Source organism: Diadema setosum, chromosome 7 (genome assembly GCF_964275005.1).
Source record: "Diadema setosum chromosome 7, eeDiaSeto1, whole genome shotgun sequence".
In the NCBI taxonomy this organism is placed as follows: domain Eukaryota; kingdom Metazoa; phylum Echinodermata; class Echinoidea; order Diadematoida; family Diadematidae; genus Diadema; species Diadema setosum.
In genome coordinates this window covers 253,561-269,645 of record NC_092691.1, presented here as the reverse complement: position 1 = coordinate 269,645, position 16,085 = coordinate 253,561, and the positions used below count along the sequence as shown (strand labels likewise).

The 16,085-nt window shown below is 38.2% G+C and overlaps 1 protein-coding gene across 1 annotated transcript in view; it reads right to left on the bottom strand.

Annotated features, from left to right (window-relative positions):
• LOC140230394 (semaphorin-1A-like) overlaps positions 1-16,085 on the bottom strand; it is a 70,298-nt gene that overhangs the window by 37,009 nt on the left and 17,204 nt on the right. The window contains exon 2 of the mRNA XM_072310543.1: positions 14,789-15,013. Coding sequence (XP_072166644.1) covers positions 14,789-14,927 — 139 coding nt within the window. The 5' untranslated portion in view covers positions 14,928-15,013. The remainder of the gene's footprint in view (positions 1-14,788; positions 15,014-16,085) is intronic.

Here is a 16,085-nt window from a genome sequence, read left to right as displayed (position 1 = left end):
GAATAAGAGTGCTAGAAATAGCAAATCATAGAGCAGCTGTCCATGAGGCACTGACAATGGATTTGACTAGAATAATATGTTGGTGAACTCTGCATCACAAGGACTGATCCCTAGCAAAATCAGAGAGAGAGACGGAGAATACTATATAAGTCTGTATATATGCCATTAATAACGAATCTGAACTTTTCAACGATTTCTTGAGTGGTAAGATTTGCGATCGTGTGTACAGTACTGAACAGAGAAGTGTATACATGCATATCACATTCAAATTGGGATCACATCACATTCATATTTAGTCAATATTTTTTTTTTTTTCGTGTTTTTAAATTCGTGAATAGCATCTGACTCGCAAAATTTGCCAAAATAAAAACCTCCCAAAATATTTGGCATATAGGCCCACAGCATATGTTATCAAGAAGATTACATATGTCACATTATTGTTGTGATGATGTACATAAAACATATACAGGCATATAGAAATCTCTTATCTTTTCTAGCAAAAATACACCCCCCCCCCAAAAAAAAAAAAAAAAAACCCTTAAAAAATGGCAACAAATTTAACAAATTCACAGAACATAGGGCTGCTCTGAGAAATATATATTTTTAAAATATTGACAATTACATCCTGTGTTTTTAAGGACATTTTACGTGTATTATTGATACTTCTGTGCCAAGCTTGATTTTGAGAGTAATAAAGTGGTTGATAAGATAGCACAATGGAATGCTCGATACTAACATTTACCTTAAAAATTCTGTCATCACACATTTGGAAGAAAGTTAATTGTAGCAATACACAAACACAAGTAATGGATCAATAATCAACATTGGTGATTAAGCATTGTAGAGGAACTATGAATATAGTATATCTCTGCAGGAAACATAGAAAACTCTCAGCTTGTTATGAAGTCTTATTATTTTTGGATCTTTGGTGTATCTCTGGCAAACGTGTGATGAGCAAAGACAGAATTCAGACACACATGACTATGGATTTATAAAATTGAGTAAGTATCTTCATCAGTAAAGAAAGCCTGGTTACTTTAAAGCTCCTCCGTATGGATTCATATTTAACTTTGATAATGAATGATTATTTGTTGATATGTCACAGTAAATGATAGGTCAGACAAGGGAGAGATAGCTAATGTGCTAGGCTATGTCTGAAGCCTAGATGGAATACACACTGTGAGGCACATAAACCTTGTTGACTGACAAATACGTGCTCACAAAGTGCAAGACCAATCTTGTTGCTTAAAATGCAAAGTTCATCTGCATGGTGAGAAGGGCAGCTTTACACTTTCACATATGTAGCGAAGAATGATCCGTCCATTCAAACAACTTAGGTTTCAAACTTCATTGGTGCAGAGTTTCCCAAATAAAACCTGTTCTTATGTCAACAAACTAAACTACAGAACCTGCAGTGACAAAAGAAATCTGGTACAATGATCCTTGCAGAGCAGAGAAGGGAAAAACTTTTGTTCCTGGTGTTTCTTATTGTTTGGTTTTTTCCCCCATTAGTGTTTAGGCTTGCCTACAGGCTAGTCATCTATCATTGTGTTTTTTTCTGTCTTTACACAAATTTTCAATCTCAGAGGGGTAGTGGAGCCCAAGAATAGGGGCGTAAACACAGAGAAGTGATGACAATAGAGGGTTTACTCTGCCCTCTGTACCTCCTCACTGTGTTTCTGTCTGAGTGCCTCTCAATACTAGAACTAACACACTATTCTATGGAAGTGAGGAGGCTACCAAAGGGGGTAACCAATTCACACAGTCTCAACAGAAGCTAACGAGTGGTTTCTGCTTATTCATTCTTGCCTTGCCTTGAAGCCAAAAAGTGGAGCATTTGCATGAAAAATCATGCAAACCAAATAAAATGGGTTTTAACTTGATTATGTCAGAATACAATGTGGCATATTTATGAACATGTTTGACTAAAGCAAAGGCCCTGGGAGGGAGATGCAATCTCAAACCTGTCCTTACTTGGGGATAAATACAATCAGTGTCGGGAGTGGGAAATGCAGTCACAAACAATACAGCACCTTGCTGTTTCACTCTGAGCCTGATGTTTACAGCAATAGTTTGCTTGATTGATCACCATATGTCAAGCCAATAACTTGATTTGAGAAATTTATAACCAAATAAATATGAGAAAACAGCAAAAGGTCCTGGCAACCTAAGGACCTTCAGCACCTGACTAAAGAGAGATGGTCTGATAACTAGTCCTTTATTTTCACAAAAGACCATTTTTGTCCACAAATTTGTGGACCATCAGCCATCCCCCCCCCCCCCCAAACTCTTATCATGTCAGTCTAGCTGTGCGGTTTGCATTGTACAAGGAACCAGCCAAGAAGTCTGCACACACCAACCTCATTATGACACAAGTGGCTCCATCTATGATTACCTTAGACAAAAGTACTTGAGAGGATTACACTAGCCACCATGTAAAGTATCAATTAAGCCTTGTAGATTACACCACACCTCTGACCAGACAGGTATTAATCCCTGTGTTTTCAAAATGTCGTTCACTGTATCACCCTTGTGACTGGTGAGTACAATAGTGTACATGGGGAACAAACATCATTTCCTTAGAGAAAACATGGACAGAGAACCTATGGAGGATGGAGACAGACAAGATTTACTAGGGCATCATTCTGTGACTGGTCAGACTCCTACTGTAGGCCACAATAAAACTGAGGGACAAGCAGTGACATTGCATGGCTTCTTCTGACTACAGATTAGCCTCCACAGCAGACAGTTTTCTGCATTGAACTCATAGTAACAATTGGTAGGAAGTCTACCCCTACACAAGATGCAAAATGCTTTGCTATTAATCTTGAAATTCTTTACCAGCTTAAAGCTTGTAAGACATGAGTATTAACATGTTATGCTGTCTGTGCATGGATTATGGTTTACCAGATATTTTGACTGGAACTTCACTTATTTTTCACAATAAATCCTATTCGATAAGTAATTCTCCAACAATTCAGGAAACAACCAAGTTTGTAAAAAAAAGTGAGTCATGCAACATTTAGGCCTACCATGCATGCATGATGTTAAATTTACTTTACTGACACAACAGTTCTTTTGGGGGGAACATCTCAGCATCAGTCATTTGTTGCTGTTTCTGATCTAGCTTAGCACACACTGAAATGCCACAACACAGCAGCCTATGGACACTCTTGAATGACTGCTTTATCTTTTGATTGTGACTTTTCTTGCTTTTGGAAGTCTTGTGAGTTTGCACTCATTGAGAATGTCATCTGTTTTAACTGAGATTACAATTGAGATATAGTGAGATTTTATAACATTCATATCAACGCTCTAATCAGCACTCATCTCAAAATGTATTTTGTGAATACAAGCAGGTTGATGTAGTTATCACTGGCTTAAAAAGTGTCACAGGACAGATAATACAGTCATGTGACCTACGTGTCAAATTAGGTGATTTTCTGACTTGTAAATTCAGTTATTTCTCTGAAGAGTTTCTTTACTTTTAGATCCATATGCACTGAGTTGTTCGCAAAACTACAACATTAATAAATATGACTGATTGCAAGTAAGGATGGGTACAAAGTGGGTGATATATTTGAGTAATATGATGCCACATTGGGATGCAGGTTATGTCACACCATGGTCACACACAGTGAGATGCATGGAGAAAGAAAAAAACAAAAAAACAGACAGAGAGACAAGAATTGATCTAAAAAAAAAATGCAGGCAAAGTCAAGATGTCACAAAGCTCCATGGAGGAAACACAATGATACTTTTGAGTATAGAAATCTATATCATTTACTTGAGCTTCAAAGATTATGCCAGTAGATGCTTTTCACTTCCTCTTTCACATCTCCTGACAAACACAAATTTCAGGAAGAAGAATGAAAATAGCTCTCCAAAAATGAGATGCCACATACAGAATGACATGAAAAATGAAATCTGCATTTGTCCCAGTAGTCCCATTGATATAATAGATATGACGAGACCAGTTCATTGTGGCATTCATCATGCCCCTCAGCCATGCTGCGGTATTTGATTGGTGAGTGTGGGAGACGTTGATTGTTTTTGTAGAAGGGAAGCAAATACAGTCTGAGTTCTTGAGTCCTACTCATTTCTGCAGGCAGTGAACATGATAAGATTTATGACCCAAAGCCTTGCCCTAGACTCACTGACTATAGGAAGACAAACTAGACCAGACAAACTTGTGCCCAGGAGGCTTCAGCCTGTGCCAGGTTCATGGCTACACACAAACTTGATTACAAATGCAGTTTCCTAAAACGGAATGATTATAGGGCTTAAACTGTTTATCACAAAGAATTGATAAAGCTGAGTATAAGAATAATTTCATTATGACATGAATACTTGTGGTCAATCCCTGTCTTGTTCTGGTAAAATTTTCTATCAGATTTGCACTCCATGGCAGCACAATAATGATGTAAGCATGCCTTTGTTCTAAGGCTGCGTTCATGCGAAACTAGAATTGCGTTTAGTCGCTAAACATTTAGTCGCTAAACGTGTTTAGTTGCATTGCGTTCATGCGATTTTTCCATTTAAACGCATTTCAAAACACTGATCTGAAACGCAGAAAAAAGGGCGTTTTGAATCATGATTCTGCCAGAATCACGATTGCAGAAACCGCATGAACGCAACTGTGATTTCAATCATGATTCTATGATGTCATTGTGCGCTGTGCGCATGCATGTCTCATGGGGTATCCCACAGCTTCTAGTTCTGTTCGCGCGCTTGTGTACGTCTTATGAATCGTGTGTTTTGGTACCATACTTGTACTTGTTTGTTTACATCAACGCCATACACTGATTCTATGCTAGTATCTAACGTTAACTGTTTAATATAATAATACATGTATGTAATTACCCCCTCTCCAATTGAGTTGATAAAAGTAATGGCTGCAGCGCTGTGTCTACCACGGGAAACAATTGGAGAGACGAAGAATTAGGATTATTCCTCGATCTGTTCCTCGATCTGTGGGCAGAGCCTGAATGCCACAGCTTATCGGAAAGTATTCACCGAAATAAAAACGTAAAGGCCTGTTTGTACAGTTGGAATAAGGAGGTCTGGCTCGAGTTGCAGAGACAAGGTCAAACTGCGCAGTGCGCTGCGCAATGGCAAAGGATGAGCTGAGCCAGAATCAGCGTTGCGAAAGCCCGCATGAACGCTCTTCCGCTGAGACCGTGATTTGAAACGCCATTTTTGAATCATGATTCATGTTTGTGATTCTGGCTACGAAATTCGCATGAACGCGGCCTAAGACTACCAATAAATATTTGTGACCCGCAGCAACAAAAGGATCCGAAAGTATCCGAACATCACAGAGAGGTTGATTTTCTATAAGTTACATGACATCATTCCCTCACTCTTCTGCTTTAATTATAACATGACTCATAAAAGTACTTGGTTGCAGAGATATCAATGACTTTATGAGATTATGTTGAATGGTTTAAGAAATCAGTGTTTTGAAAAAACTGCTTTTCAAGTTTTCCTTCCCACGCAATCATGATCAAGGGGAGGTAAGACAGTTTCCACCTCATGACAATAGAAGGTACGCTCTTAGTTTAGCAACCTCTGCAATGTTCACTCAAGCTTAGTGGCAGGGGTCAACGCATGACCAATCAGTAACCAAGATGCCATGCACTGACCAATAAGCTCGTTCCCTCATTGTTAGTGGTGGAGTCTATCTGTGACGCTAAATACAAATCTTCGGTCTGGTTTCTGTTCCATCAAAAGTTGGAAAATCATGGCCAAGAAAAACGCTAATTTCCTGCCTTTCCTTTGGTCATTTAGTTTCAAAATTTCAGCAGATGATAGAAGAAACATGAGACTACAAAATTATGCCAAAACCAGAAATTAAATGGTTTTGAGAGATTTTGATCATCTGACTTCAAACCTGATATTCTTGGCTCAGCCGGCAGTAACTTTACGATCCTTTTGTTGTGGCAGGTCACATTTGGTAGAGACTGGAATTTCAGATGACCAGGGCCCCGTTGCTAGAAACTTTGCGTTTAAACGCAACTTGCAACTGATTGTCACTGGCCAATCAAAATCATTGTTGCATGCATGTCTTCTTAATAGGGCAGACCCTGAGCCAATCAGAATGGTTGTTTCAAAATTAGCAGTTATTTGCAATTGATTGCAACTTTCTTGCAACGGGGCCCAGATGAGTCAAGACTCTGCAACTCAAAATGGTGTTACAGGGATACACATTACCTTTGTACTTCTCAGTCCCTCCCTAAATAGAAGGGCTTTTCAGCAAAGAGGTGTGGCAAAACATTTATCTCGTATCTTAATTTTGGATTGACAAACACCAGGTTGTCTGGTGCCCAGGAAGCAAGCCTTGAGGAGAAGCTGGGAAGGCACATCATCCATCATTCTGTCCTCTAATTCAATCAGAGATCATTAGAAATCTGTGATGCTTTTACAAGCAGGTTATCTATGACAAATCGTTGGTGATAATTGAGTGCTCCAAGCCCCTCCCTTGTGACATCGTGTCCTGTAATCAGTTATGGAAGTCCACCATATCAGGTAATTACAAGCTCCAAACAGTACATGCTACTTTCTATACTTACAATGCACAGAACAGTAGGCCTGCAGCAAGGATAATTCTAACAACTACTCCAGGGATTGTGCTACATTTAATTCAATCACAGGAGTGTTGCATGCAGAAACAACTTCAAAACTAAAAAATAATTCATAAAGCCAGTACCGTAATAATATGTCAGCCTACACAATTAATCAAAGTGCACAGTATGGTGTGTTATTGAAATGGATAGTTTTAACACTGCAGAATATAGGCCTATCATATTCACAATCTATTTTTCTTAATAATGCCTGTGATATTGGCACATAGATTGGATGTTGTTGCATCACTTGTGCCTAGACATAACAAACATACATCCACATGTCTGTGTGATAAAAATCTTGCAGAAACCCAGACAAATAAATATGAAGACATAAGAATATAAGCACATAAGAATGATGCGGTTGTTCATAATAGCTCCAGTCTCTCTGTTCCAAGTCTTTCAACAGGTGCAAGCTTAACCCCAGAGTTTGCTTCCACTTTCAGTTCCAGGAAGTTAAGCATGCCTGTGGCTTCTCTCGCAACCATAGGTTACCAGAACTGTCAAAATAACCTTAAGTCTCTTGAAATCTGTTGTGGTTGCTAGGGACGGATTGTATTGCTTGCTAGCAGCCCTCTAGAGTTACTCATGGCACACACAATGCAATCTGCCGACCCACACAGTGCCTCAGAGAATTCATGTGAATGAGAGACACTCACAGTGATTAAGTTTTGCAATGAAAGCTCATTTTGCCACTCACCAATCTCCTCTCCTTTCAAGGAGGCCTACCAGTAACCTGCTTTAAAAAGCTTATGAGCAATGCTACCTTTCTTCAGTATGTCATGCTCTTACATGCTGGTAAGGAATAAGAGTGATATGTACACTGTAATGCTCTGCTGAAAGTCTTGTCAGTGTATGTCAGTGTATTAAAGAGATTCTAGGAGAAGACAGAATGTTGGATTACCGTACTACACAACTGGAAAAATAACAATTGTGTTCACGCTTTTCCACAGACAGAATTTTGCAGTGCCTGGTCATTAAGACTAGTAGAAAACTCCTATTGATGGCATGGATTCAACGACTTGTTTGTGACAAACAGGATTTGTAGGAGTTTGCTTTGAATGAAAATAAAGCAGCCTTACAAAACTCACTGATGCTATAATGTGGATCCTGCCCACAATAAACAGGCTTAGATTTAGCATATATTGCGTCACAACTGTTTGTTGCCTGCATTGGTTATTTACTCAAGCCTGTTCCTTTCTCCCAACTTCATTTCCTGTGCTGTTTTTCAGCTTCAGCTAATCATATAATTCTTGTAAAGAGGGTACAGCTAATGTTGTCGTTGTATGTCATCGGTTCAAACATGTAAAATAAAATTTTCATGAGATAGAAGAATATTCTAACAGTAAAACTACCAAAGACATAATTCTTAGGAAGTATCCAATTAAAAGTGCATTTGCACCATTGTCATTTCCCATTAAAAATATGAGTAATGTGGTGCTGATTCTGGAAGTGTTTGCGTACTATCAAATACAGGACTACAAGAATGATTCCACAGCCATATCAGAGCAGACTATACATGAGGGTGTTGGCATTACAACATCATCTAACCTCAAAGGCTTCCAGAAAGTTGTTTTTTTGTTTTTTTTTTAATATCTCGAACTTTTTTATTGCCAAGCCAAGTCATCTATCCAAGAAATCCAGCAGAATAGAACAGATGGTCCTATTACTCACATGATTCAGACGATGAACACAGAATGTGTCAGCCCCTCTGGAAAATCTGATCATTTCTACGATTTGGTGTCAAATGTGAGCTTTGTCTCAGAAACATACAAGAGAAAAACATCCCTTTTTCTCTTTCCAGAAACCAGTTATGTGACACAGTTTTACCCAAAAAACAGTGGTAACTCGAGTTGAATTGAACTGCCACAGAATGACCTTTGACTGGCACCTTACCAAATATGGTCATGACTGGTAGCCAGCCTGTCAGCAGTGAGCTTGAGAGTTTGTGCACTTTGAGAATTGAAAAAGAGGGACAGAAACCGTAACAAACTTCTTTCACTTTCATGCCTTTCTCCCTCCCTCAAAGTATGACCAAGGAGGTCGTACCTCCTTGATATATTGTATGAGGGGGAGAATACTTTTTCCTTCCACTACAACACTGTGTGTGATTGGAATGATGTCACAGACACGTTCAAGATGTCTTGTACTGCTGTAGGAGTTCAAAGTTCATGACTTGTATATAGAGTGTTTCATCTATACTCTGATTCAATCAGTACATGCTCTGATCATGACTATTACTGTAGGCTATAGAAAGCAGTTTGATATTCTACACTGTCATCTGCTTCAGATTTCTAAAACAAACTCTGATAGAACTGATCAGACTGATTATTACTGACCTCCACTACAAGGATGAACATACATTAACACTTCTATTCAAAAATTTTGACTTGTTAGTTGTATTCCACTCTAGGGTCTATTTGGAAGGGGCACTTTAGTAAAGTCAAATATTCTGGATATTTCAAATTTGCAAAGAACTTGGTCTTATATTTGCCTATTTGCATTGATTGATAAGTTTCTTGGGTACTTAAACGTGATGTTCTTGACTTCATCCAAAATAAATGTCATGCTTGGCTGAGAAGGAGGTGTTGAATCATTAAACCACTGAACAGCTTTTATCCCACTTTATTCTACCATTACACAACCCATGGGCCTCCTTTTTCTATTACCAATCAATTATTGATTGCCAAGCTGCAAAGAGACAACAGAACCTGCCAAGTTTTTATTTCCACTTCTCAGGTTCCTTCCTACTAACCACATCTCAGTTGTCTCCATTCTTCTCTTCAAGGCCCATTCTGCCCTTGCCAAACACACTTTGGTTAAAGAGCTGATCGGTCGATCATTACAGTCTTCAGGCGTAACCAAGATCAATACTTACCTAGCTTTGGAAGATTGCTTTCCAACCCTTAGCCAGATATCTTGGCATTTAACACTGAAGTAAAGCCTGCTAGATCTACACTACTAAACACAAAACTAAAACCAAAAACCAGAAGAATACATCTCTTCACGTGAAGCATCAGTAATAGGTTTTCTTTTCCAGGAGTAAATAACAATTTCAGTAGGTGTATGCCCTTTCTGTCATAAATATGAACATACAATTTTCTTATTGATGGTAATCAAATAATTTCCCTCCTTTAACAAGTTTAGAGTACATTTCACAGAATAACAAATATGAGTAGTCCTTGCATTTATATCCTCAGTTTGTATCATGAAATAGTGTTTGCTTGACTGTACAAAAAGTATATTTTCTAAGGAGAGACAAGAAAACAGTGCTCCCTCCCTCTAAGACATAAAAGATTACAAGAACACCACACTGAGGGGCTGCCCCATGGAGCCAATTTGATGTCAGAAAAGGAACCCAATGTGTTTGTTTAACACCGATTGCCTTTGAATAAATATGAACCTTGAGACCAGGACTGGCCTATTCAGTTTCTTGGTTAGCACACACAAATCTGAGACAGCAAAGAGAACAATAGCTACATATGTTTGCCAGGAAAATAGTTCTTTCATTTTGATACACTTCTTTCTAAGTTGAACAAAAACAAGACATTTCACTTTGACAAAATTCTTATCTTATTTTTCCTAATAAAAGCAACAAGTTGCACCTTACTTTGTTAACTTTTGTTTTTGTTTCCATGAATTCTCTTGATCACATATCTTTCTAAAATGTGTGTCCTTTTTACATCCTTGCAGACTCAGGTAAACAAGTGTTCCATCTGTAACTGCCTTGTGATTGTCTTCACTATTGTGTGCAAATATAAATGAGGGCTTTGTTTTGATATTCTGTGCAGTACGAAGAAATATCACAAACAAAACACTTCACAATCGTATGACAGAAAGATAGATCATAGAGAGAGAGAGAGATGTTTACCTACATTAATGGCAATTGTCCTTCTAAAGACTATTGCTTCAGTTCTTGCTGAAAAAAAAAATAGGCACTGGTGGTTCTGAAGAAAAGTAGAATAAGACAGAGAAAGAATTACATTTTATATGATACTGTGTGGTATCTTGCAAATTATCTTTGCTACACACACCATTTTCATTTTGCAACATAATTCAATTGCAAGCTATGGTGAAGTTGCACTTTCATTCTGATATTGGAAATTCTACTCTTCATGGATCTACAAAGCATCTTCAATCAAGCAAACTGTGTGTTGTGATATTCACTCATGCCTTCACTTCAACAAAGAAAACACTCATATTAGCAGAGAATGCTCAGTCTTTCCACTGTCTCTAGCCTTCTCTGTATTTATAGCAATACTTATCACTTGCTGGGCCTCCTCACTCTTGTTTGTTTTCTGTTCTCGTCTCATCTTGATGTGTTTGGAGTCACCATCTTGCATCAAGCAGACAATCACAGCCACTTCAGTCAAGTCTCTTTTTTCACAAGTGTCTGTCACTGTGAACCATGGGCCAGTCACAGCTTTTGTCACATCACGGATGTTGGAGACAATCTCTCACCTCCCTAGTTATACAGACCAGCCCTCTGCACTGCTCTTAGCATGTCCTCTTGCTGCTTATATTTCATTTTCTCATAGTAAGTAGGCCTAATGTGTACAACTCACTCAATTCATGCTTCTCCTCACTCGTCACCATCTGACTTGTCCTAAGTGTTTAATGGCAGGAGGAAGAATGTTTCTAGAGAAGTACAGGTACCTAACCTAGAATTTCCCTATTCCCAGACTTGTTTTGGTTGTTTATAAATCAATCTAATGAAATGAAACAAACTTAATGAAAAGCTAATATATAGGCCTATATTCTTGTCCATGTAGCCTACCTGAATACTAAACGGGTTATCACATTCAGAATCCCTGTGACCTTATTTAGTGGTCAATTATAAGATGATCTTTGCAGCTCAATAATCTTTGAGAGTCTGTAATCATTTACTTAGGTGGTAATTATGTGACAAGTACAGATCTGGAAATGATGTAGAGTGTATAAAGAAATGGAGCAAGAGTGTTGGACCATTCTTCAGTGGTGGACCATTCTTCAGTGCAGAGACTGACATCAGACTCAGAAAAGAGATTCCAGCTGGTTTAAGTCACAACCACAGACCCTGTGACTGATTCTGAGGTCAGTCTATGGCTTGAGGTGATGAAGATATGGGGGGGGGGGGAGGGGAGAGAAGGGGGGCAGAGAGGAGCCTGAAATAATGACAAGAAGAAAAACAAGAGGTGACCTCAAACACCAGCAGGGTCTTAGCCCACAAACAAACAGCTCTACTCAGCAGGTAACAAACCCTGTGTAACAGGTGCCACAGAGAACAGATTGACTGGTGGAGCTTTACTTCCACTATTATAGGGGCATTTATACTGCCACCAAAAAACAAGAGTTTTTGGCACATACTAGTTTTTCTGTCAGATGTTGCTAGACGACAACAACCCAGATGAGAGCGAAATATAAGAACTGGAAAGAAAAAAAAAAACACTTTCCAAAAGTAGAGTTTCTTGAAACTCTGCACTTTTATTTTGTTTTGACAATGTAAATGCTTAACTCCCAAGCTTGCCAACTTAAATTCTGGCTTTTGTTCACACGACAGGAATCCTGCCCGCTTGCACACACTGACAGCAGCAAATTGATATGCGCTATTTTATCTACAAATCAGAGTATTCCAGTTTTCTCCCACATGTGCCAAAACTCTGTAAAGTTTCTGATTTTTCTCGCAAAACATGTAAGTCCTAATTGGTAAAATTGAAAAACAGTATATTTTTGAAATACGAATGCCCTTTATATGAGTGAAAACCATTGTAAAGTGGCAGCATTGGAATCTACAACAGAATGCAAGAGAATTAAACTATTTCATGAACACTGTTTCACTTTCACGGAAGAAATGCTTTTCATGTAACTGCTGCTATGATTATCTTTGATGCACAGTTGACACATTGTATTCATCCTATCAACAAAGTAGCTATTTTGCTACTGATGTACATGTACACATAGGCCCTACACACGCCTTTTGCAGCATTCTGCCATTTTGCAGGATTAAACCTGGTGTATTTAAGTATTTTAATCAATTTCCCAGCTAGTTCCTTTCATTGATAATACAGTAACACTAAAGTACATGTATATTACCTCATAATATGTTTTCATTAAAAAAAATCTTAGTACCTCATAAGATTAGGTCACTTTAACTTCCATGATTTGGCATGTTGGTGGAAAACATGAAACCAGACTGTTTGACATTTAAATACAGAGGGACACTGAATGAAGTGCATTTGCAGAGAAAAAGGTTCAACAGTAGTTGGCTGTAGTCCTTCCATTCAAATGGCTCAACAATAAGCTTCATTTGAGTTGTTTGGGATTCCTATTTGTGGTGCTGCTGAGCCTTTTGGGAATGAGGACAGAGGAAATTTTAGGTCCAGTAATGGGTCTATCTATGCCTGAAAAGGCAGCATAATGAGTCCTCGGAGGCTATTTCCCTACATTAGGAAATATCATCAGCTAAGCTAGAAGGTAATGGATCTCAATATTGAGAGATGAGGAAAGACGGATAACTTTGCAAGTGCACGGCTGCTATTCCTATTACAAAGTATCATTTAATTTTAGTGGCACACTTCAAAATTTCACTAACTCACTAAGTGCGCCTCCCAGCAAGCCATTCCTGTTAACTTACAATGTAAACTTCCAGTCCTTTACTGGGATTTAAAAAAAAAAAAAATGTAATTACAGCACACACATACAGAAACACAACACCCATGTAGATAGTTCCTCGAGTCAGATTTTATGCTGAGAAGTTGCATACATTGAAAAAAAGAGTAAAGCAAAGCTTCTCCTGCAAGAAAGTTGCTTTATAAATCAGATTCTAGCACAAAAACATCATCTTTTACTGTATATGTATTATGATCTGTCCACACATTCACCTTTATATAAAGTCATGTGTGATAGAACCCAAAGAGAGCAACTAATAAAGTTACAGTATCTGGCTTCACAAAAACATTTTTTGTGCACTTATTCAATAATTAAGGTTTGATGCCCTAATGTATCAGGCATAAGTCTATAAAAGAGTGTTTACAAATGGCAGACACATTTGTTTTGTTTCAAAGCATGTTGCAATAAAGGTTTAGATTGATGCAGTGTGATACAAAAACATGGGGCAAAACCTTGGTTTTAAATGCATCAACTCATAAGTTCAAAATATTATTAATTAAAGAACTAAATAATGTAAATAGACCTATCTATCTATCTCTCAAGAAGATAGCTTGCATTACACCACATGCTGTCCACTGAGATTCAAAGTGACAAGAAATGTGGTAAATAACAACTTAAACCAAATGCAATTGTTATAGACATACAATTGTATGCTATTGAAATCCTTACTGATCAATTTATAGACAATGAAAAAGTAGATTGAAATGCTTTCCATTTCATGCTGCTTGTGAATAGCAGATCATAGGATTACAAAGAGGATGCTGTATATTAAAAAACAAATCCCTGTATCCTATGGGTGAGAGCCAGACCTAAGAATACACATCAAAATTCTTCAAATTTAAACAATAAAATCTAAACTACTGACCCTAAGTCCAAAATGCACTTTGTAGATGTCTGAGACTATCTGCAGCTATCCATGAATTGATGGTTTCCTCTTTCACACTACTCCACTCTCAACTCATTTCCTCCTCATTTTCCTCCTACATAGTACCAGGTGTGTGTGTGTGTGCGTGTGGGTAAGGCAGGTGTACTATTTACCCTGCCAGGAGTCTACAGACAGGTGCATGTTTGCCTTGCTGCTGGATCTCATTTTTTCTGCAAACTCATCAAAAATCTCCTCTCCTTACACAGGTATTCTTTTACAGACTGCAGTGCAAATTTAGTCAATTTAGTCCTGTGTTGCTGCTGAATTTTATATAAAAGGGGGCTCATTGACATTTCTTATTAGCTGATTATAATTTAGGTATTGGCCATTGGCCCTTAGCAATGGCTACGTCATCACCTCTGTTAATGACAGATTCCAACGCACATGTACCACTTTGTGCTTTCTCTCTGCATAACGGATAAATACTGTTGGCTAATAATATGCAATGTTCTTTATACCTCTCAGGTAAATTTCTTCACATATGCCTTCCTTCTTGTGCATCTGGACTAATACCAAGTCATTTCAATGTTTGCAATCAATCTACTTTATGGGGACTACATTTAACTGAACAGTGAAGCTACACAAAACTCACTTGAGAAGCCATCTTTGGAGATGAGTTTCGGTTCTGCATCTTTCCAGACACCATCCACCTGTGTAAGGGTAGCAAGATGAATGATGAAGATGAGTGAAGATGAAGAAATCCAGCTCCTTAGCTCCATCCTGATGATCATCCTGACCCACAGCTTTGAACTCAGTAGAAAAGTGGATAAAGTCTGTCAGCTTCAGCTGGCTTGTCACCTGGCTCAGCTTCAGATGTCTACAAAAAGACCAGACAAGATAAACAGACATACATTTACAAAACATACACAAAAGGAACGTATACTGACCATTCTTGATTTTTTTTTTCTACTTCTACACAAAAAAAACTTTAGTCAGCAATTTATTTCTATTGAAGGCTTACCAGGAATACTAGCAACCATAAATATATGCATTGGTTGGGTGTCTATCCCCCTATTCAGACGCAAGCCAGTTTATACCAAAACTCGATAAAGAAACGACGTATAAAGAATCATCGTATAGCCGATAGACCGTTCAGACGCTAATTTCGACCATTCCAGAAAAACGTCATATAGATGTGCAGTTTCTCACTGTGCATGTTGTTATGGTCATGAGTGACAGGTACAAGGTCACCTTTCGTGCTCGCTCCCATTAAGCGCCACCCAGTTATACCGTTCTGTGGTCGCCATACGTTCAGACGCACAATGCACATGATGGAATGCTGATTCGTTATCGAGTTCTAGTTCGAAACGATGCTTTTTCATGAGACTGGAAAAAAAAATCAATCTCAAAAAATGTTATAAATGTCATGGGTGTGTGTGAACAGACTGGACATTATGTTCAGACAGAACACAGGACTATTACAAGCTGAGAATATGTTGTCTTCCCTAGTTTGGCTGAACTAGGTCTAATGCAACACAAATAAACTCCATTATCTCACTACTTTTTACACTTGGTGTAATTAGCATTACAAATATATTCAAGAACTCTGCAGACTTCAAACAGTGCTCTTGCAGACATCAAATCTCAGACTGTTTATGTGCTGAAGTGATTTTCATCAGCTCAATATGAGCATTCCAACTCATGACCAACATTGCGAGCTATCATTTGGCTAAGTTTATCTTTGTTTTTACCCTTATTAAAACAGAGTGCTTTTCAATGTCTTTTAGTGTAGAAATGGGTGCCAAGCTTCACAGATAATGAGTTTACCAGCCAATTAGATAGACTAGTCAACATCTATCAGTTACCTTGTCTCGCTACTTCATCCACAGGATTTTTTTTTTTTTTTCCAGTGAGTATGGCATGAGTTTGGCATGTCATGCAATTGAGGT